The sequence below is a fragment of the Mixophyes fleayi genome, chromosome 1 (genome assembly GCF_038048845.1).
Source record: "Mixophyes fleayi isolate aMixFle1 chromosome 1, aMixFle1.hap1, whole genome shotgun sequence".
Classification (NCBI taxonomy): Eukaryota; Metazoa; Chordata; class Amphibia; order Anura; family Limnodynastidae; genus Mixophyes; species Mixophyes fleayi.
The window spans coordinates 447,027,196-447,051,968 of record NC_134402.1 but is presented as its reverse complement, the minus strand read 5'-3'; the positions used below and the strand labels follow the sequence as shown (position 1 = coordinate 447,051,968).

Sequence of the window (24,773 nt, the reverse complement as noted above, 5' to 3'; positions counted from 1 at the left end):
GGTTTGAAAAAGTGGGGATGTTGCCTATAGCAACCAATCAGATTCTAGCTTTCATTTATTTAGTACTTTCTACAAAATGACAGCTAGAATCTGATTGGTTGCTATAGGCAACATCCCCACTTTTTCAAACCCGCAGCTTAGTAAATCTTGCCCCTAGACCTGTAAACACAATTTACCTCAACCTGGTTTTACTGGGGTTTTTTTCAAGGGATCCGCAAATTATAATTATTATCTTTTATTTATACGGTGCCACAAGAGGTCTGCAGCGTCATAAATTAAATTTAAATAGAATACCTACACCAAGAGCAACCATCCATAGTACATTACATAAGAAGTAAAAAGACTAAACATAATTATACAACGAGCAGACATCTACTAAGTAGTAGATTACACACAGATAACTTGGTAATGCAGATAAAGCTATTTACAGGACAGAGTGAGCAATGGTGAAGTTGGCCTAGCTCAGGAAAACAGGGCTAGGGAAGCAGCCAAGGGGTAAATGTTTGAAAGTCCGATTTCTGCAAGTCGCCGGAAATCGGCGACTTTGCAGTAAAAATTTAAAGGGGCGATGACTTGTAAAGGCAAACTTGCCTTTACAAGCCATCGCCGCTTTAAATTTTACCTGCAAAGTGGCCGATTTCCGGCGACTTGCAGAAATCGGACTTTCAAACATTTACCCCCAAGACTTACAGAGGGTGATGGAATACTACTTACCAAGATGCAGATGACTTGATGGGACGACTCGCTCTGTTGCCGACTCTACGAAATTACATCATCAGAAATGGCGACTTCTGTTAAAGGGGTGATGGACGGACCCGGCTGTCATTAATGTCATGTAAGTCTTATTTTAGGGGTTAGGGTCAGGGTTAACCCTAATGCCCCTCACCCCTAAAATAAGACTTACATGACATTAATGACAGCCGGGTCTGTCCATCACCCCTTTAACAGAAGTCGCGTTTTCTAATGACGTCACTTTGCAGAGTCGGCTACAGAGCGAGTCGTTCCATCAAGTCATCTGCATACTGGTAAGTAGTTTTTTTTGCAGGTCGCTGTACTACATATTCGGAGTCCTCATGCCATCCTCTTCAGTGTCGGGGTAGTCAGTAGCGTTAATAGGTACTACACCCGAGGAGTGAAGGGGGCGTGAGGGAGTGTGGGTAGAGATGAGATTGGAAATGTAGGTGTTGGGATTGGCTGAGGGCTTTGTAAGTAGGGGGTGAGGATTGAAGGAGAGCTCTGTAGGTGAGGGTGAGGAGTTTACATTTAATTCTGTAGGCCACAGGGAGCCAGAGTAGCAGCTGGCAGAGAGGGACAGAATAGAGAGAGCGGCGGGAGAGAAAAATAAGGTGGGCAGCGGCATTGAGGATAGACTGAAGAGCGGCACAGCGAGAGATGGGTTGGCCAGAGAGACAGAGGTTACTGTAGACAAGACAAGAGATTAGAAGAGAGTGAATAAGAGGTTTTGTGGCTTCCATGGGGAGAAAGGGACGGATCTTGGATATATTCTAGAGGTAGAAGCATCAGGATTTAGAGAGAGACACAATGTGAGGTTTGAAGGCGAGTGAGGAGTTGAGGATGACCCCAGGGACAGAGAAGAGAGTAGTGTTATCCACAGAAAGAGAGGGGGAGCCCTGGAAGTGGCATAGACAATGTCCCTCATCAAAGTATTAAAGATAACGCTGGGACATTCAAGATAAGATGTCCAAGAGAGAGGAGAGATAGGGAAAAGGAAGCAGTTAGGGGAGGAAAGATAGATTTGGGTGTATTGATACAGTGAAAGACAGTACAGAGGAAAGAGATGGTATAGAAATAATTAGCTGTAGGTGTAACAGAGGCTGAAGAGATTGGTAATTTCTCCTTTTCATCTGATGTACAACAGAACTCTTGTGTAACTCTTATATGCTATATAAAGTAATGTATACACTTGTAACAAACCCACACATAGAACAAATCCACTCAGGACAACACACCCTACCAAGGTTTATATTAGTCTTTTGTCATCCCATTTCTATAATAAATATGAACTTTACTGTCATTTTAAAGCTGTAGGGGTAACCATCTAAAAATGAAAAGAGGAGGTGCCATAGCAACCAATCAGATTCCAGCTCTCATTCTCTAGAACACGGTTTCCCAAACCCAGTCCTCAGTGCTCCCTAACAGTGCAGGTTTTCCATATCTACTTACTGGAGCACAGGTGTAATCATTACTGACTGACACATTGTAACAGATCCACAGATGGTTCTAATTATTTCACTGGTCACCTGGAAAACATACACTGGGGTCCTGAGGAGTGGGTTGGTGAAACACTGTTGTAGAATGTACTAGATAAACGATAGCTAGAATCTGATTGGTTGATAGGGCTTTATTGCATATTTCGATTAAGAGTCACCCAGACAACAATAACCTCCCCCTGGGGAAGCCTATTGTACAAGAGTCGCAACAGTGTTTGTAGCAAACAATAGAAAATCTTTCAATAAAGCATTATTCCAAGTTTACTGGTTTTTAAATATTTTCAAAAATATTTTTTATCTATTTTTAACTTTTTCATTCTTCACACAATAAGAAAAAGAAATCATCATTATCGCCACTTTTTCATATATAGGCCCCGCAGTCAGATTCAAGCTACAGACGACACCTAATTAACACTACAGCAACCAATCAGATTCTAGCTATCATTTATTTAGTACATTCTACACAATGACAGCTAGAATCTGATTGGTTGCTATAGGCATCATCTCCACTTTTTCAAACCCGCAGCTTAATAAATTTACCCCTAAATTTTAATACTAAATAACCAAAGTTTTCAGCACAGTGAATATTTATAAAAAAGTGCTCCCAAAAAATAACTGATCATCTGCGTTTATTAGTTAATCTACCACTTCATCGATCTCTGATTACAAAAAAAAAACAACGTAGAAAAAAAAAATTTTTTTGTTTGAATAGAATTAAATAGAGAAGCAATAATAACAGATTGAGACATTTGTGCATAATTCAATACAAACAAAATGTCCATTCACTTCCAAAGGTTAGGTTTAACTTGCGTTTACATTATTACACAAAACTGATTAAAGCAAATCAACTCATGCCTCCCTCTTCATATCATATGTCCCCTCCATATCTCCGAGAGAGGCGGTATGAAAATTAGGCAAGTATGTGTTTTCTCCCTAATTTTCCTTTAAATTTCTCTTTGTAATTGTAATTCCAAGGGGCGGAGATGGGCGTGGGGTATAATGTTGTGCACACAAAATAAAGTTCCTCCATCTGTTTTAGGGTTTTTTAAGTACTCAAGTCATATTTGTCAACGCTCCTGGAATTTCCAGGAGGCTCTAGAATTTCATGGAATCCACTCGAACTCCCGGAAGGGGAGATTTCCCCCTACTCCCAGCACACACACATATATATATATATATATATATATATATATATATATATATATATATATACAGCATGTGATCTCTCCAGGTGCCGGACAGTCAGAAATAAGGGAACAGAAAATAGGATATATAAAAGGAACTGTGTACAATAGTTTATGAGAATCACCATTTATTTTAGACTAGTAAAGTTTCGGCGATGGAACTCCTTCTGTCTGCTAATTGTAATACAACAGTACAATGTTCATTCTGCAATCAGCCAAAATACTTAGTGTCATTTACCCTCAGACCATTTCCTGCTAGATTTGTAGCTTTACGCTGAGATGGACAACGGTCCCGTCCTATAGGCTTATAAAAATAACACCAGAAATAGGGGTTTCGAGACTAAGACACTAAACCTCAGAGGTTACAAATAGCAAACACGTAATGTGGTGGAAGGATAGAAGTCAGGTGAAGTAACGCTTGTTGTATGTAGCGCTATTGTCACCAGTCCAAGAGAAAGCAGGGACAACACAAATATGTGATATGACTTTTGCTCCTATATCTTTGAAGCAGAAAGCTGGGTCACCCAGGTCACAATGAGCTTGTATCTATAATTTCCCTCCCACAGAACCCAGGGGGGAGTTTGTACAGTTTTACGATAAGTTGCTGACAAAGTTCTGAGACTAACTGGTGCAATATGTTCATGTTACAGACAATGTTGTCATCCTACATCTAAATAAGAACATGTTGCACGAACTACTTTTCCTGTAGAGAAGCGATAGAGATCATAATCTTCCTGCATCATTGTGACAGGAGCCTCACATCTTAATCTATGGTTTCTACTTATCTCCATTCACCACCTCATTACCCCAGTCTTACGCAGCCCTGTCCTCACTAATACAGCACTCATCTCCTGATATACTCTGTGCTGCTGGGGACCCTGCTCATCCACTATATAGCTCTCAGTCTGTGGCTTCCTGCTGCCTCCATTCCCCTCCTCATATCATGTCACTGCCCCTGTCACATACAGCCCTGTCCTCACTAACACATCACTCATCTCCTGATATACTCTGTGCTGCTGGGGACCCTGCTCCTTCCACTATATAACTCTCAGTCTGTGACTTCCTGCTGCCTCCATTCCCCTTCTCACATCATGTCACTGCCCCTGTCACATGCAGCCCTGTCCTTACTGACACATCACTCATCTCCTGATATACACTGTGCTGCTGGGGGACCCTGCTCCTTCCACTATATAACTCTCAGTCTATGGCTTCCTGCTGCCTCCATTCCCCTCCTCACATCATGTCACTGCCCCTGTCACATGCAGCCCTGTCCTCACTAACACATCACTCATCTCCTGATATACTCTGTGCTGCTGGGGACCCTGCTCCTTCCACTATATAACTCTCAGTCTGTGACTTCCTACTGCCTCCATTCCCCTCCTCATATCATGTCACTGCCCCTGTCACATACAGCCCTGTCCTCACTAACACATCACTCCTCTCCTGATATACTCTGTGCTGCTGGGGACCCTGCTCCTTCCACTATATAACTCTCAGTCTGTGACTTCCTACTGCCTCCATTCCCCTCCTCATATCATGTCACTGCCCCTGTCACATACAGCCCTGTCCTCACTAACACATCACTCCTCTCCTGATATACTATGTGCTGCTGGGGGACCCTGCTCCTTCCACTATATAACTCTCAGTCTATGGCTTCCTGCTGCCTCCATTCCCCTCCTCACATCATGTCACTGCACCTGTCACATACAGCCCTGTCCTCACTAACACATCACTCATCTCCTGATATACTCTGTGCTGCTGGAGACCCTGCTCCTTCCACTATATAACTCTCAGTCTGTGGCTTCCACCTACCCGACCAACAGAGGGGGCACACTGGAGATGGGGACTGAAAAGGAGCCAGAGAACAGATCTTCTATCAGGCAGTATTATTATTGACTGATATAACCCCAGCAATGCACAGGACACTGAGCTCTATCGACTGGTTCTAGCTCTTCTAGATGCGCTGTTTCTCGTCAGGTACATCTATTTCTCTCCTCGCTCCTCCGCCTTTACAATATATAGTAAAGTGCATCAGGAAGGGTGGCCCCAGCCCAAACATTGCACCGTCCTTCTTATGCCGCTGCTGTCCTCATTTACACTATTATATGAATGGACAGGTCATGTCCTCTTATAAAATGTGTCTCCTCAAATACTATTTGCTGCAGTGAGCATGAGAGCTGCAGAATGCACTTATTAAATTATAGCTAACATTAGGGGCGCTATTTATTATTCAGTAGCGGCAACAATCAGTAGGTTAAGTATTGTTGAAAATCATCATCAACATCATCAACATTTATTTATAAAGCGCCAGCAAATTCCGCAGAGCTTTACGATTGTGACTGATCATAGATAATGATCTTAAAATATTCCAGCACATTAGAGTCTGCTTGTCCCTTTTACCTTTATTTATAGAGGACAAAAGTCACTTGTTCTTCATACCTCACATATATTCCGATATCCTCAGTGGTACAAAGGTATCCTGTTAAACTGCCTCTGCCGGTTATACGACCAGGGAACCAGTCCTCGTGGTAATGAACATCCACTGACACCCTCCCCGATGACTTCAAACTACAATATATCCTATGTATTGGTGGGGGTAACTTTGTATTAGGTGGAGGGGGTTGTATTGTTTAATTTCCAGTCCCAAATTTAAAAAACGTGCGAGTCTCCGAATCTGCAAAAAAAACTCCTGTGTTTAAGAAGTTCACATAGATCACGCATGACAACATGGCGGCCTCCGAGGGGAGTGTTCACATGTCTGCATCTTCTGATGAGAGGAGCCCACTGGAAAGGAAAACCGCTCTGTGCGCATTGTGAAACCAGACTTTGGGGTATATTTACTAAACTGCTTGTTTGAAAAAGTGGAGCCTATAGCAACCAATCAGATTCTAGTTATCATTTATTTAGCACATTCTACAAAATGACAGCTAGAATCTGATTGGTTGCTATAGGCAACATATCCACCTTTTTCAAACCCACAGTTTAGTAAATATACCCCTTTGCTTCAATCCCTGGTTGACGGCTGGCTGCAGAGCTTGTTTCCAACATCTTAAAATAGAAAACGGGGACTTTTTCTATAATCCCCATCTCATCCTGTTTATTGAATGAGCTCATAACATAAGAATTTGCATTTTAAATACATTTACCCATCAAGTATTAATGTATAAACCCTGTAGGATAAAGATAAATGCAAAGCACTGCATGTAATAGGAAGAAAAAAAGGGATTTTATCTTATCTGTCAATATTGAAAAATAGGGACATTTCAATGACAAATTATTAAAACCAAAGACTGTCCGAGACAAGAGAGACACTCGGAAACTATGAGTCCACCTAAACGATTTAATAAAGAGGGTTTTAAAGGTTCTGACTAAATCTCCCGGAATAATATACTAAAAAGTTGGCAAGCCTATGGGGCCCCTATGCTCATGGGGCCCCCGGGCGACTGCCCATGAAAGGTTGGGGCTATGCACCCATGTATGCACTAGGTGGACAATATTTTGCCATGTAATCATTTGTGAGTCTATGGGGGGGGAGTAAAACTTCAAATAATCTAGATCGGTTTTAGAACTTATTGAGACAATCAATATTGCTGCCAAACATGCCCCTGAAAGTAGAATCAATATCAGTAAGATGAGTTGTGTGGATCTGTTGACCCTGCATATAGGTCCTATGTGAGTCAGCTGCTCAGACTGTTGGGTATATTTATTAAAGTGCGGAGATAAGGATGATTCTATTTATCACAACAATAGAAACACATATATTTTTCCACTGCGTTTTAACAGCCTACTTGCCAACTCTCCCTGAATGTCCGGGAGACTCCCGAAATCCGTGTTGGTCTCCCTGACTCCTGGGAGAGCAGGCAAGTCTCCCGTATCCCGCAATTCCCTGGCCACAATAACGCGATTCACGGTGAAACGCGTAATTTTGCCCCTCCACAAAACGGCATTTCTGACGGAGGGCCAAACTGGCGCAATTGGCCATGCCCCACCCCCTCCCTTCCTGTAGTCACGCCCCTCTCCTGGACTGCAGTGCCTGAAAGCAGGCAAGTATGTTTAACAGTAAAATCTTGCTAAGGCATCTGAGCGATACTCCGCTGCCTTGGTGATATTGGGCTGCAGTGGTGAGGGCCAGGCTCTGACCATATCTGTGAGTCGCCTATCCAGTTTCCGCATACAAAGTGACCTGAATGCCCAGATTACTGATTTTAACTATTTTTTAATTATTTTGTTTTTCCTGGAATGACAATAACAGAATAAACATTGCAGTGGTACAGATATTGCAACCCTTGTTCAATAGGCTTAGTCTACAGCTGGCATAAGCCACCGGACCTACCGCCGGTGGAGTTAGGACCAGCGACCGCATTGCTAATCACCAGCGATGACCCCTTCAGGTCTAGGGAGAAGCCCTTTCGTCCTTATATAAATATACCTCTGTGAGCAAAACGTGTAACCAATCTAGATACTGCCCAATCAGCCCTAGTGTGACCAGTATATAACGCCGGTTTAAAGTGCTAGACTGTCCATTAGTTATCTCCATTCCCACCCTCGGAACAGCCGGATAGAGCCCTAAATTCTGGACCTTTGTGTAAGAAGCCAGTGTAAATTCTATAAAGGTCTTGAAGAATTCAGGCACCTGCTGTAGAGTTTTTAATCACTATTAAGGGTACTTTTGAAAATACCAATGAAAATGAATATCTTGTTATCTGTAGAAGTATCAGACCAAAGGATAGATTTATCAAAGCTTCTTTCCCATAGCAACCAATCAGATGGTAGCTATCATATATGTAATACGTTCAAGAAAATGATAGCTAGAATCTGATTGGCTGCTTTGGGCAACACTGATACTTTTCCTTTTTAGAAGAATTAGTAAATCTACCCCTAATTATCTCATGGAATGTAGTCGAAAGGTTTACATTCGTAATGTCGACAGTCATAATGTCTACACAGTTAAAATGTCGACATGTAAAATGTGTACACATATGGCACAGTGTCATAATGTGGACAGAGTTGTAATGTCGACATTCAAAATGTCGACATAAATGAACAGATGTAAACAATAAAAAACGGCAATAAACGTAAAATCAAATAAGTTTTCCCTCAAACAGCTTAACTAACCCTAGTGCTGCCAGTCTAGGCTGGTAGTAGCAAAATCTGGGAGACAAAAAGCGTGGGGTCCCCAAAAATTTACTATTACTACCCTGCCATAATTCCAAACCAGCCCCAGGCCGGTAAAAAAAATGCAATTGAATTAATCTGTAAGAAATCCTTGGCTTGGCAAAATAACAAATATATTTCAGGCTGCGATAGTTGATAATAAGACCAGAGGTCGTATTTTGTAATCTATGTACTTTATTCTCTGTACATCATTATATTTATTTATTATCTATTCTTCAGTATGACACTATATACACATCATACAATGTAGTTATATGACTTCATTAACACACTTGACATATCTGTCTCTTAAAAACATCTCTCACTCCCCCCATATAGAACATAGAAATAACTATTGTGAACAATTCTTATCAGAAGCTCCGAAACCCAGAGGGCAAAAGGATTACATTGAATTTATTTGTTTCTATTTCCTCGTCTATTAATGAGTACAATGAGCAGATCAGTAGATCACAGCCACGGGTATTAAAGGTAACACCTGTGGAACTATTATATATATAAAAGTCCAATTCTCATCATTATACAAATATTATGGTCACCTACTTTTTGCTCTTTCATTTGTTTTCACTGTTGCAATGTTAATAACTCAAAACCCATAGGAAAATAATAATATAATTGTGAAGAAAATACAATAAAACCTTACTGCAATTAAAGCAAAAAGAAAGATATTTATAAAAACAATTGTAGTTTTCAGTTGATTTAATTTTAGTGATGCCGAGTACAAGAGATTGGCAGAGTTGTCTTCTGTAGCATAGATGAAAACAAGGTTAATCTACGCAGCTGCCGATATGCAATCCCTCAGATTAAACGCGTTTCGCACATAAAACCGGTTAAAATTCTCTACAATTTAACCACTGAAACTCCAACAAGCTCCAGCGGGAATGAACCTGGCCGGGACATGGTCGAAACTGGAATTCATCTCAAATCTTTTAGTCCATCTTAAGTTTGTAATGTTATTGCACAGTTTTGAAATGTAGAGTTGATTTGACAAACCAGTTTCAGAACCAGTTTCTAAACAAATTCTTGTCCCCGACGCAGTCACCTTTGAAATCCCCAGCGCTGATAGTCGCCGCAATGGAACATTCAAATCCAAATACGTCAGAGAAGTGACAACATCCTGGTGGAGAAAAAAATGGTATCATGCCGAGGACACCTGGTATACAGGGCTAGCTGGGCAGGTGGGCTGGCTGTCCCCTGGGCCGGTCCATACCGGGCTACCTAAATTATTTTTCCTTTAAAATGTTCCTAATAGGCTGCTGAGCCGAGGCTGAAATTTGCCAGCCCTCCCCTGTATACAGGCGAGAGCATACTTACCAACTTGTAGTGTTACCCTCATGGAGATCACAGAGGGGGAATGAAGTGGGGCGGGTAGAAGTGGGAGGAGCACAGTGAATCGCGTCACTGAGCCCCACTCCACAACACCATGACCCAAAAGTATCATTTTTCCGCAGGGTGCGGGGCCAAAATGACGAACTTCACTGCAAATCGCGCCATTGAGGCTTCCATCCCGCCCACTCTACTAGGAAGTGGGCAGGATTCGGGAGAATGGCTTGCTCTGTCGGGAGTCCAGGAGACCTACCCGGAATTCGAGAGTCTCCCGGACATTCCCAGAGAGTGGACAAGAATGGGTAAGCGATTGGGCACCACATTGTACCCAAAAGTAGAGATGTCTTTTACAATATCCAATGTCTTTTGGGATATCTGATGCTCCATTTACAGTGATCTCTGCCACCGTTCCTTTACCTTCTCTTATACCCCGTTCACACCGACTCAAAAACCCGGGTTATTACTGGGGGGAGCCCCAACGACCCGGGTCTAGGCTCAGTATGACCGGGACCCCTGCATCTACCGGGTCGGATGACCCAGAAATGAACCCGGGACTTTTGCAGGGTTATTCCCGAGTCCGACCCGGGTAGACACCAGTCTGAACAGTGCACTGAACCCAGTCGACCTGAGAATTTGTCGGGGTGGGAGGCTCTGTCACCCGGCAATATCCCGGGTTCATATACCCGGGATATTGCCGGGGCAGCAATGTAAAAGTAGTATTAATTTGCATTCATTTGCGGCAGGGACTGATGTGAGTGAGGTCTCTGTACAGCGCTGCGGAATTAGTGGCGCTATATAAATAAATGGTGATGATGATGATGATTTGTGCCCTTGTGAACAATTACTTCACCATAATTCAGGATGTAGGTATATGCGGCTTTTATGCTAACTGAAATTTCAACAATAGTCTGAGAACCCAGCAAAATATGTCAAAACCAGTGCGCGGGATGAGGATCGGACGAGTATTTTCCAGTGATGTTAATAAATGCAGATATCTAGAGAAACACATTTTCTGTATTAAAATGACTCATGTCTCTATGTTTTATTGGACATTTATAGAATCATTAAAAACATTGTGGGCCCCGATTCATTAAGAAACGCAAAGTGAGCGCAATTTGTGCTTTTTAAAAGCAGACGGAAAATGTAGGCGGGTACGCCTGTATCCAACAAGTACAGGATCTGAAGAAACGTTTCTAGTGGAATACGGGTATAAGTACACTCTGCCTATACGACACCGGACGTATGCAGACAGACTCAACACATTGTGTGTATGCACAATGATATGTTTATATAAAGTCCCATCAGAACGCACAGAAACAAAATAAAATTATTAAATACATTAACACCTGTTAAAATCATTTTAAAAAAAAAAGAGTTTTTTTACCATTTTTTTTTAACATGCAATATATTTATGATGAGGTTATTAATGACTACTGTACATAAAATGGGGGATATGAGGCTAGTGTAATGTCATACGATTAAAACGTCAGGTTATAAGCGCACTGTTTAGGGCACTAGTACGTAGCAGTAGATGATGATGATTAATATTTATACACTCAACAATCTCTAGTTCCGAGTTTCAGGTTTGCCAGATTCTGCATTTTATATTAAAATTTGACATTAAAATTGATGATTTTATGGAGGAACCTACTAGTATAAAGTGTCCCGGATCAGTGGTGTGTGTAATCACATGTATAGTACATATTGCATTACTACATACTGTTAGCTACATACTACAGCCAAGTCTCTAAATTCTTGATGTTTCTTTGCAAACACAACGCGAGGTCAAAGTCCGCTGTTAACTATTACTTCTAAAAATTGTTCTGCTGGTTTTTAACTTTGGCAGGGAGGATACAGGACTCAAAGAGTATAAGAGTATATCTATATTGTATAACATGCGTTAGTTCCTATATATACCTACATGGGAAGGGAAGCACCTTGTAAGATAGGCTTGGTGTCTATCGGATCGGCGTTTAAACCAATCGTGATGGGTGAAATGATTTGCAGAATCTGAAATTTGGGGGGATTTTAGAGATTCGAGGGTAACAAATTAATTTCTGACTTGGTCCCAATTTTCTAAGAATTCACCAAACTTCAACAAGCCACCAATGGAGATTGGAATAGGGATCAGTGATCCCTACAGGTCATGTTTCTGAGCTGTAGAACGTGTGATTCTCACGGGCAGCCAGAGAAAGTTTCTGATTGGAGGACTCTCAGCGTTATGTGGTAGATGGGAGAACAAGCATTGTTATGAATGTTAGGGCATTTGTGTAGTGCTGTAATTGATCTATATTTCTAATGTTAAAAACAGAAAATGTGTGTAAATGCTGCAGGCAGTATGTATTGAAAGGTGGGAAAGAGCCTGTCCCAGTTTAGGATTTTTAATATGCCTTGACAAGGGATCAGTGTCACAGCCCCTAATAATCCCTGTTTTTGTGGGACAGATTTTTGAATTCCACAAGGGTGGGGTTTGGATGGAACTAGGGCGGGGCTTATTTTGTCGGGATTCTAATTTTTTGGAGGTATACTGTCTACCTGGACCAGAGGCTCAGGCACGGTTTGTACAGATTGGGAGTCGTTTGGGTGGATTGAGACATCAACACATTTTTCCCTGTATCCGTGTATGTTTCAATGTATGAACGCGCTCACTTTGTGCTCCAGAGTGCGGGTAACGCCTACGTGCTGGAAATCACCTCTAGATTTCCAAATTCCATGAGGGTTTGAAAAAAAAATAGAGATATTGCCTATAGCAACCAATCAGATTCTAGCTTTCATTTTGTAGAATGTACTAAATAAATGATAACTAGAATCTGATTGGCTGCCATAGGCAACATCTCCACTTTTTCCAATCCGTAGTTTAGTAAATATACCAGGAGTCATGGTCCATGAAGAGGTTTAGTCTGTGACTAATTGTTCTCCACAACCCACAACGTATTAAAGAAGGGGCGTTTCAAAACCATCGCTAACAATTCTTAACGTTGTGTTTATACAGTGGCTTTTTTGTTATGTTGCCACTAAATGTCCTTTTTTCAGCCATAAGAAGTGTTGGAACGTTGTGCGATTCTCATGGAGCAAATAGTGTCTGTAAGGTATTAATCATTAAGAAAAAAAATAAACTATCACCACTTCATCCTTCCTTTTAAACAGACACTGTTTTGCCATAACTGCGCACACGGCTCATGTTGCTAACTCTGTAGGTTTGTGTTATATACTAAAGCCTGTATTTTTAATTACATATTTTAAGTTACTGGCTGCAGTGAAAGTCTTTACGACTTATTGCTTTTCTTTGTTATCACCAATTAGCTAATAGTTTTGAAGTCTGAGCTCAGCTAATTGGGTGAAGGGAGGAGATGCTACCAGCTGAGATTGGGGTCTGTGTAAGACTCCTGCAGAGACCCTATGGGGCTGTCTACACCGATATCAATAAAGCTGAAAGTAAAATGATAACTGCCCTCTTTATTTTTGTAGCAATGACCATAGGACATTATATTAACTTTAGGGGGTGATTTAGACTTGGAGATAAAATATACCGTTTTACATATATGTGAAAAATGTTCATCTGCCCACTTGGTTTTGCACATATGTGTATCATGTACCATGCATCTTATGAACCTTAAATATAGCGTATAAACGCATGTTCTGCAAGGTGCATAATTTACCCTTACCCAAACAGCGCAAGGACAAAGTTAAAGTGCGACTCCACCCACTGTTCTCCACCTGCACGTAAACACCCCCGATCCCCCTTTTGAAGTGCAAATATCAGATAGGAGCAGCTTAAAATATTGACGCAAAATCTCACGTGCATGCGCCGTGCGGAAGATCTTTGTGTAAGATGTGTAATTTACGACGTGAAAATGCACTCGTGTACAACTCTAAATCAGCCTCTTACTTTGGCTTTTACAATACAAAACGAGACAGGATGCTCAGTCTCCACAATTCATTCAACTCTGACGCCGCTGCACGAAACAAGATCCACCGGTTCAGGGGAACTGTCCTACAGTATGACTGCTAAGTGAACAGAGGAAAGAGGAAGCTCAGACATTACTCAAAGTTTCAAAACCTGAGTTCTCTCCATGTGTGTTATTTCTGTGATATTTGACATGATGCTTTCAGGACCCTTACCTGCAACACAATACCATAAATCTGAAGATGATAGCACAAATATCTATGACAAGGTATCTTTTACAAAGTACCTGGTTGTTGGAATAATTTGATTGCTGCACCTGATACAACAAAATACAAAGCGAAGATCGGAAAGACATTACACATCCCCTGTCCTCTTCCACAAAGATAATTAATCTGTAGACACTCAGAGGGGTGTACGTGATGCCCACCATACATCATGAGAGCCATACTCAGGTGTCACACTCTAGGAATGCATGTCGCTCTCTCCAGCTGTTGTGGAACTACAAGTCCCAGGAAGACCTGCCAGTCTCTGAGCTTTGTAGTTCCACAGCAGCTGAGAGCTACAGGTGGATTTCTTGTTCCCTATGGCACAGTTTACATCTCTAAAAAATAAAAATAAAAATCACTCACCCAAAAGTTGTCTTTAAAGAAAGTTCCTTTCATGGTGAACCCAACTCAGTTTGAGGGTGAGAAGTGAGAACTGCTGCAAACTTCAGTTTGTTGAAGACTAAATTAAACGCTGACAAGAACAGTGTCATAATTAGTTCCTCAAATGTCCTTCCCTCTTTATTGCGCCCTGCCCCTTTCAGTATAACATACTGAACCAGTTCAAAACTCTACAGAGAGCCAATGCTCCCATTGAAAGGTGTCTGCAGAGTGACCTCTGCTGGCCAGTGTTAAAATGACATGAGAATAATCATCATGATCACCATTTATTTATATAGCACCACTGATTCCGCAGTGCTGTACAGAATACTCACAGGGAGAACATACAAACTCCAGACAGATAAGGCCATGGTCGGGAATTGAACTCATGACCCCAGTGCTGTAAGGCAGAAGTGCTAACCACTGAGCCATCGTGCTGCCCATAGAATAATGATATTTAAAGATTCAGCTTTTCAAGGTGTTACATTTAAATGAGTTTAGTTATTTTTATTGCCAATTGTCAGCTGTCAATCAAAAACGGTCAATCCATGCCCGTTGCTTGGGTGTGATTTTCTACTCTGCCCTTAGTTTCTCTCCTCACATTAAGGCCCTTCCTCAGTCCTTTCACTTCCTTCTCCGCAATATTGCAAAAATCTCCTCCCAACCTCACTCTGGATGTAACTAAAACCCTGGTTCACTTCCTCAGCATTTCCCACCTCGACTACTGTAACTTTCTGATTGGCCCCCCTTCAGTCCAACATAAACACTACGGCCAGACTAGTCTTTCTCTCCTGACGCTCCCCACCTGCTGAGCCCCTCTGCAAATCCCTCCACTGGCTTCCCACTGCCTTCCGAATTCAGTTCAAGCTCTTCAGCCTCACCTATAAAGCCCACCACAATGCCACCCTCCCTACCTCACTGTACTTATCTCAAGACAAACCCCTGCTCGATCCCTACGCTCCACCATGGACTTATGGCTCTCCTTCCTGCTTGTCACCTCCTCTCACTCCAAGGTCCAAGCTTACCACTGGAACCTCACTCTACAAGAATATCCCCCAATCCTAAATCCTTCAAACTCTCCCTAAAAACCCACCTCCGTTTGCTCGCCTTTCCCCTGTAAACGCTTGCTTTGCCATCTGCCTCTCCCTTTCCCATAAAATGTAAGCTCTCAGGAGCAGGGTCCTCACTACCCCTTGTCTCCTTTCTGTATGTCGCTGTTACATTGTTCGCTGCATATAGTATACTGTATTGTGCTCTTTGCTATGTTAGCTACATGTATTGCTGTATTTGTTTTATGCAAATTTGCACATATGTATTATCTGAGATATGCATTATTGTATTTATGTATTATTACTGTATTTATGATGTTTGGTACTGATGTAACATTGCTGTACAGCGCTGTAGAATCTGTGCGTCTTATAAATAAACAAATGATGATGATTTTCTAAAATTTAATGTGCAGGTCAGCCATACTTCAGAGGAAGATAAGATGGAATCATTTGTGTACATATTAATGTATTTTCTGAAATATAATAATACCCTTTTAACTATCATGAAGTAAAGCCACTCGTTCTGGGTGTTTCCCATACACTGGAAAATCTAATGGCTCAACGCATGCGTGTAACCAAATTTAAAATATCCAGTTTTGTTGTCCAGGTCAAACAACTAAATCCTATGGTGTCCAATTGCGCTAATTGGTCTATACCAGCGCACATCGTCAAATCATAGTCATCCTACAACCTGATCTTCCAGAGATCCCGATTAATACCAGATGCTGCTCTTCTTTACCGCTCATTTGGGAAGGGGGGGTCATTTACTGCAAGGCCCCCTATCTGTACTGCCTCTTATCCACTTGCCCCATAGACCTCTAGCTTTTCGTGGTTCTATCACTCATTGCATTCTATCTATCTATAATATAAATGTCTAGTGGCGTGTGTGTGCGTGTAAAATAAAACCAAGCTGCAGCGCCACCTGCTGGGCGGAGTTATACACTGACCTACTAAATTCTTAGTGTGTGTGTGGGCAAAAAAATTCAGAAAGGGCTGAAATTTGGTATACTAAGATGTTTTTAATTTGTTAATTTAATTTGGTAATTGTTAAAAGTGTTTATAAAGATTTTAAAAAAATATATATATATTTCTTGAAGGAGAAGTGACAGTTGGGAGTGGTTGGTGGTTGCCGGGGGTGACAGTGGGGAGTGGTTGGTGGTTGCTGGGGGTGACAGTGGGGAGTGGTTGGTGGTTGCCGGGGGTAACAGTGGGGAGTGGTTGGTGGTTGAGGCCTGGGCTATGGCCCAAATGCATGACAAGAACCTTTTTAACACCTTAAGTAGCTTGATTTGACTAGAATGCATGAGTATCATGCATGGGTTAACTTGTATAAAATATATACATGGGGAGCAATTCAGTTCTAACTGAGCCCATGGTTAACCTGTATAATATACAATTAATTAACTATTAAAATGCTAACAATAAACAAATAAAAACAATGTTGTGCAAATTGAGCAGATTACCACCCAGCTATCCTCCTGCCCTTGGCCAGAGGCAAGGTAGCCTTTTCACAAAACTAGAAGGGGCAAAGATATCTGTCCAGTTTCAGACCTTCCAAATTGATTATCCACATCTATATTATTTAGGGGCCTATTTCTGAAAAAACACAGTTTTTGCAGGGTTGTAGCAAGATAGAGTATAGGACCTAATGCTTTAACACTGGAGAGATTGGATATTGCAATAGCCATCGCCATAGTACTCTATGGAGATGACGAAATGGACTTATTTACAAGGCTCTGAAAAGGTTACCTTTATCGCCATCTAGGGGTGGCATTAGAGTACTGACTGATAAGTGTTGCTCAATGTCTTTAACACCAGGTTCACTCTGGGCATTAGTATTTTTGAAGTGGAACCTGGTTCCCGTTTTGGTCATCATCGATTTAAAAAAAGGCATAAGACGGGATCAAGAAGGCTGACCAACTGCTGGAGCACCGGAACCTACCAGAAGAGGACTCTATGTGGCCGCAGAGTCAAGGTCACATGAAGTCTCTGGAGAGAAGCTCTTAGGTCTTCCTGACTCCTGGGTAGCAGAGAAAAAATTAGCGCAACGCAGTAATCTTGGCCTAATTATTTTTTTTAAATAAGAGTCTTCCCCGGAGGAGGAAGGACGAGATTGGTCACTGTGGCAGTTAGACCACATATGGGATCCAGTGTAGGACACTTTTCATAAGAGACCTCATTGTCCAAAGAGTCCAATGATCGGGTCACAGTATCTTCTTTATGATTTTTAAAGCCAGATCAGAAGGTTATCACCTAAGTAAAACAACAAAAGTATAATGACCACCTTGCCTGTCGGGAAGTACGGCATTAGGCTCTTATGACCTGTGTAGACCGTGACCAAAAACATTACCCACTCTAAGAGGTGTCTCCATTCTTCAGACAACTATTCCTTGTCTGCTATAGCTTAGTTCCTTCAGTGGGTAGAAGTTTAAAGGAGAAGTATGATGGAGCAAATCTCGATAAAATGTAATTAATGATATTTTGTAAAACAGTTTCGGTGCTGCATAACCCATATAAGGAACCCCGATTCCTTATATAGACCAAGTTCTATGCACCACAGAGGTTCAATCTGGTGAAAATAGAAGCCCCTTGGAAGCGATCGAATACCTCAGAGTGCGGGTAATGGTTCTTCACCATTCTGGCATTGTGTCCACAATAATCTATACAAGGGCGCAGACCTACATTTTTCTTTTTAACAAAGACGAAACTTGTCCCAGTTTTGGAAATGAATCCTTTTTCCAAATTGTCCTTGATGTAGTCAGACATCACTAGGGTCTTTAAGAGAGGGAGAGTACACTGTACAGTGAGGAGTTTTGTCAGGAAGACGTTCATTGGGACAGTCCCAGTCTCGATGTGTCGGTAATTCCTCCGTTCTACGTTTGCAAAAAAACCACCTTGGTAAATGGCACACTGGAGGTAGAAGCAGGTTGCACAAGGTGGTAGACACCAACAACTGGCACGGGGCGAGCGACTTTATGGAAGCCAGTAAGTAAGCTGAAATATGTGCTGAGTTCCAATCCAATACTAGAGAGTGTTGAATTCAGGGAAGACCCAAATTAATGAGGTTAATGGAATAAAAAGAGATGAGCTCTTTAATTAGACTGCCTACTTGCAGGGACAGCAAAGCGTTCTGAAACTGAATAGGGGCAAAAATGGGAACGTTCAGAAGCAAAATGGGTAGACAATAAAAGGGGAAATAAAATTCTCTGCAATGCAGAAAGAGGGATAGAAATTTATCCCCATTTACTTTTTTAACCAAGATGTGTACAGAAAATAAATCCTGGATTTCAGATACATCAATAGTTTTATCAAGGCATAAAAGTTTCATATGGGCTCCCTGACGTCTGTCCTAGCAGCAATAAAGCCAGGGGATTTCATAGATTTAAAGCACGCTTACCTCTATATTCCATTGTGAACTGCCTTTTCAGCTTTTCGCAGCCCCTCTCCCATTTACCAAAGTCTAGGTAATTATATCTTATGAGATTAACAGGTATCCAGCTATATCCTTATCTATATGACATTCTAGTAGAAGGCAACTCACAGCTGTTTCACCAGAACAAGTCATTCTAACTCCCTAAAATCCTGGATCGATTATCAACTAGGAAAGAGATCATCAAGTCCAATCCACGACAAGACCACAAGTGACAGACTCCAAGCAGTTGTCAGTCCGTCTGACTCAACAAAAGATAGAAAAAATAGACGCAGAAATTTCCTGGAAAATACGTCAGTCTGGCAGGGAATTCCAGCAATTCTCTCACAGATTGCTCACAGTCACCTTCAAATTCAGACAACATGGACACCGTCGTCTTCCATCAAACACCAGGTAGGTAGAAAAAAGTTGGTGAATGATGAATAAGGGAGCAAACGTTCTTCACAGCAGACCTTGAGAGCAAGAACAAAATACATCCGAGGGAATGGGAGCTGTAACAGGAAGTTATTTTAAGTTTATTAGCTTTTGGGTTTGGGCAACTCCAGACAGATTACACAGCCACAGAGGCAAATAGAAAGGTAGTCAGGTTCTTGTCAAGAAGAAAGTGTCCAGCAGTGGAGATAGTGGACCTGCTGATAGGGACCTGGGAGGTCACACTGTGATATGTCTTTTCTCCGCCTGATACTTTTAAAGAGAACCAAAGCAGAAGTGGTTGCAGTGTAACCTTTCATGCCAAGGAGGGCATGGTTTTCCTCAGACGCTAACTATAAAGAAGAGTCCATGGCACTGCTTATTGGACGAGGCTATCTTTTACCAGGTCCGGTAAGTTGACCACAATCCCACAATTTATGTCCGAGTGTATGGAGATTGAAAGGGTACATTTACAAAGTCATAGTTTCTCTGAGGGGGTCATTGATACTCAGCTAAAAGCCAGGAAGCCCACCACTAAAGTGTGTTATAGTAGAATTTGGAAAAAGTTTTCTTACTTTTTGGTGCCATGAGATTAGCACAGAGAGCTTTGGTTTTAGAAGTTCAAGTACAAGATGAGCTAGAGAAAGATTTGGTGATCACTTCTCTTCAAGGTTCAGGATTTTGCACTAAACTCCATCCTAGACGTGAATCCGGCACAAGATAAAATTTACTGCTAGATTCCTCACAACCATTAAATCTCAGGAGACCTGTGGTATTTGCATTTAGTCCTCTGACTGGATCTGTTTGAACCCCTAGAGGAGTTTCCTCTTATATGGGCAACAGTAAAAGTTCTTTTCTTAGGAGAATTACTTCAGCTAGGCGGATTGGTATGTCTCATGCTCGATGGTGCCAAAAGCCCTTTTAAACATAGATTTTTATATTACCAAAAAAACATGAATTCTTTGCACTCAGCAAATACACAATTAATACTGCTCCAACTACTTTTGAATTTTTCATTCAACGGTCCTTAAACATTGGTGCTGGTTTGTTCTAAGGAATGAACATTGTCAATGTATTTAAAAAAAGGAAATGTTAGTTCCATATATTGCAAAATATTTTACGTTGATCAAGTCACGCCAAAGTCTTCCGATTTTGGCCAGTCCTAACATGATCCTTGTTAGGCTTTTTATCTGGGTTGAAGCTTATCAACACACAGCTTTTATAGGCAAATTCTCCCCAAGCATCAGCAACCATAGGACGCACCTTAAAAGTTGAAATTAATGTAAAGAACTAGAAATGGGGGTGCAAGAAAGCTGGGACTTACATTGTATAAACTACAAGATGCTACTTAAAGTTTAACATGTGCATCAGTCTCCCTTCTTCCGTTATTACCCCTTTAGTCTCCCTCATTGTCATCCGACTCGCCCCAATTTACCATACCCACAACCTTTGCGTTACCCTTCACTTCATACATCCAATCCCTTGTATTGACTTGTCACCTCCTCATAAGAAACATTGTTAGCATATACTCTATTCTCACTAAGGACAGTACCAAAACCATTATCGTCGGCCTTGATTACTGCAACCTTCTATCTGGCATCACCGATCCCTTCTCCAATCCATCCTTAATGCCACACAGCAAGATTGATCTCTCTTGCTCAACACACTGCTCTTCAAATCCCTACACTGGTTCCTTATAGCGTCCAGATTCCAATTCAAGCCGCTCACCCCAACCTTCGAAGCCCTCGCCAACACTTCCTGCCTCTGAGCTGCAACTGTCCTGTCACTCCCACGTCCCAAGCTTGTCACCACCCCTGCCTGACCAGACTCCCCCCAACCATCAACCTTTCAAGAGCTCTCTCAAAATCCACTTCATTGCTATAGCCTTTACCCCCTGATACTACTGCTCCTGGGTACTACCAGCTACCATTCTGCCCTCTCCCTCTATATTGTTAGCGCTCACAAACAGCTCTATAATACACACACACACCTCATTTCTGCACCTTCCCCATAAACCTTGTATGTCCTCGATCTGTTTCCATGTGCATTTCATGTTCTGTCTGCAGTTTGGTGGCTCCTTATATATAAATGATAGCAAAGGTTGTTTTAAGAACTAATAATCAATATAGCAAGTTGGCTTAGAAATGGCATTGTTAAAACAAGAGGAAACAGCCAGCAGGTATCTTGAATGCCCACTGAAATTGGGGGTCTTCTTTCCTTTGTGGGCAGAAAAAGCTTTAGCACCATCAGGAACAATTTAAAGCACCAGGAAGGAACTCCATGTCTACTTTTGCTAAACAATATAGGCTCAACAGCAGTTTTGGGAAGAGTTGAATTTGGTAAGAAAGTATTGCAAGCTGTAGCTACCCCAATTCCATAGTGGATTTAACTGCATGGGTACAGACCCATTAACCACTCTCGTGGAAATGCAAAAGAGGATGTTTACTCACCGTAAAATCTGTTTCTCTGACTCCATTGGGGGCCACTGCAAGTCAGTGGGGTATAGTTGGTGGACTAGGAGTTTAGGCCTTTATCAACTTGTTGAATATACACTCCTTCAGGGGAGGGCAGTTTTAGCCTGGAGGACAAAACTCGACTCAGCAGCCTATTAGGAACATTTTAAAAGAAAAAAAATTGCAGGTGGTCCAGTGACCCAAACCAAAGTAGCCCACTATGGGACCGGCCTGGGAGACAGGTGCACCCCTGCTCCCCAGCCCAGCTGGCCGCTGCACTCCCCCCTACTATGCTCCTCCTGACAGGTAGCTCAGTTTTTGTTAAGTGCCTTAGTAGGTGGGCATTTGTATGGACTCCTGCCCATACTATAAATAGGAATAGATTTTCATGTTTGTCAGCGCAAGAACCGTGTTAAGACCAAGGGAGTGAATAACCTGTCTACTTTCTTCACACTGGGTCCCTGCATGAGGGTGGGCAGCCTGCAGAGAAGAAAAGCCAACCAGGCAAAATCAGGAACAATGTAACTTTAACAGAACTGAATACAGAGCAAGGGAAGGGTGCGCAGTGGAGTCAGAGAAACAGATTTTGCAAAAATCCTCTTTTCCCTTTTTACCCTGTAAAATTTAGAGAAAGTATAGATAGACAACCATGATGCCGCACGGCACAACTGCTACGCCAAAGAATCGTGACGCTGCGCCAACCGCCCTGTTGGAATGAGTCTGCAAAGTCACCAGCACAGGGCAAGACTGAATGGTGGATGTAATCAAACGAGCATTGGATTGCTTTGAGGCAGGCCAACCCCTCTTATGCACATCATATACAATAAAAAGTTTGTTCGTCCTGCGGACAGGAGCAGTGCGATTAGCATAAGTCCGAAGGGCACAGACCACATCCAAAGATAAAGTCTTGAAGATGTTGAAGGACAACGGAATGCTGGAACTACAATCTCTTGATTCAAATGGAACCTGGACACTACTTTCGGAACAAAGGAAGGTTTAGTGTGGAGCACCGCCCTATCCTCATGAAAGACCAAGAAGGGAGGATTGCAGTTTAGTGCTCCCAGCTCCAATACTCAGCGAGCGGAGGCGATGGCTATAAAAGGAACACAGTCTTCCAGGTAACATGACGTAAATCCACAGAATGAAACAGCTCAAAGGGGTCCTTAGTGAGAGCTCTCAGCACGAGATTGAGATCCCATGGTTCCACCAGATGGACAAAGGGGGGCTGAACGTGTAAAACTGCCTAAAGAAAAGTCTGCACGTTCCTAAAAACTGCCAGCCGCCACTGAAAGTATATGGAAAGTGCAGAGACCTGCACCTTGAGAGAACCAAGATGTAGTCCCTTGTCCAATCCCACCTGCATAAAATGAAAGCAAATGGGAAAGACTAAAACGGGAAGTGTGAAAGCCGTGAGATTCACACCAGAGGATGTATACCTTCCATACCCTGTGGTAAACAGCTGAAGAAGACTTCTTCTTGCCATCACCCAATGCTCGTTACTAGGGGAAGGTGCGTACCGCTCACCTGCAGGCAATTGTGTGAGTGGAGCCGACAGGCTGCCCACCCACATGCAGGGACCCATCGTGAAGGAAGCAGACAGGCTATTTACTCCCTGGGTCTTAACACTGTTCCCGCGCTGACACCCTAAAAGGGAGAAAATAAAAACATGATAATCTATCCATCCATAGCATGGGCAGGAGCCCATACAAATGCAAAGCTCCTAGGGCACTTAAAAACTGAGCTTCCTGTCAGAGGAGGGGCACAGTAAGGGCGGAGTGTATATTCAACAAGTTGATAAGTGTCTAAACTCCTAGTCCACCTACTATAGCCCACTGTCTCACAGTGGCCCCCAATGGAGTCAAGAGATTTTTGTACTTACGTTAAATCTTTCTCCAATTCCATCTGGGGGACACTGCTACCATGGGGACCCTTCTACAGTAGCCCCTAAGAGAGGGAATGCTCTGGTCTACCAGCCCGCAAAACACTGCGGCCGAAATACAGGAACACAGACGCAAAAACGTTGAACTGGCAAAACTTTGTAAAGGTATGAACTGAGGACCCGGTCGCCGCCCTACACAGCTGCTCTGTAGATGCTCCTTGGCAAGCAGCCCAAGAAGCCCCCTCCGCACGGAGAGAGTGCGCTGTGAGAACCTGAGGCACAGATTTCTACACACATAAGCAAGCTTAATCATAGACCTAATCTGATGAGCAATGGTCTGCTTGATGGCTGACCAACCTCTTTTACGAGAATCGTAAAGAACAAGAACAAAAACAAGAACAAAAACACAAAAAGTCAGACCTGCAACCAGCAGAAATCCTGTCCACTTAAACCCATAAAACCCGGACCACGTTCAGACTAACAGAGGAAGAAGGTCCAGAAGGAGCAATCCCTTCTCTAAAGGCCGGAACCATCCTAGGCAAGAAAGTAGGTTTGGTCCTATGAACCACCCTATCCTCATGGAACACCAGATAAGGAACCCTACAGGACAAGGCTCCAAGCTCCGACACACGTTGAGTAGATTCCAATGGCTTGAAAAAAACACTACCTTCCACGTCAAGAAACACAGATCAGCCGACACCAGGGGTTTAAATGGAGGGTGCTGAAGAACCTCAATAACCAGGTTAAAATCCCATGGGGCCAACGAAGGAATGTTCGGTGGCTAAACATGAATCACCCTCTGAAAGAAAGTACGAATGTCAGGGGGTAAAGCCAACCAGCGCTGAAAGAATATAGACCCTGGAGACGAAGCTGGAGAGCAACAGCTCCCCAGCCCTTCAGACTGGCATCTGTGGTCACCAGAATCCAACATCACAGGAGAAGAGATCGGCCCATCATCAGAAGTTCTTGAACCAACCACCATTTCAGAGGTTGACGAGTCTCCCTGGAGAGTCCGATTCGTTGGGTCTCCAGATGAAATAAGGGGGAGCCGACCATTGTCTTAGTAGATTCCACTGGAATGTACAAG

At 42.4% G+C, this 24,773-nt stretch overlaps 1 protein-coding gene across 2 annotated transcripts in view; it reads right to left on the bottom strand.

Moving 5' to 3' along the window:
- PSTPIP2 (proline-serine-threonine phosphatase interacting protein 2) overlaps positions 1–14,571 on the bottom strand; it is a 111,863-nt gene extending 97,292 nt beyond the window's left edge. For both annotated transcript variants that reach the window (XM_075186217.1, XM_075186226.1), the window contains exon 1: positions 14,450–14,571. In XM_075186217.1, coding sequence (XP_075042318.1) covers positions 14,450–14,482 — 33 coding nt within the window. In that variant the 5' untranslated portion in view covers positions 14,483–14,571. The remainder of the gene's footprint in view (positions 1–14,449) is intronic.
- Between the last annotated feature and the right edge of the window lie 10,202 nt (positions 14,572–24,773).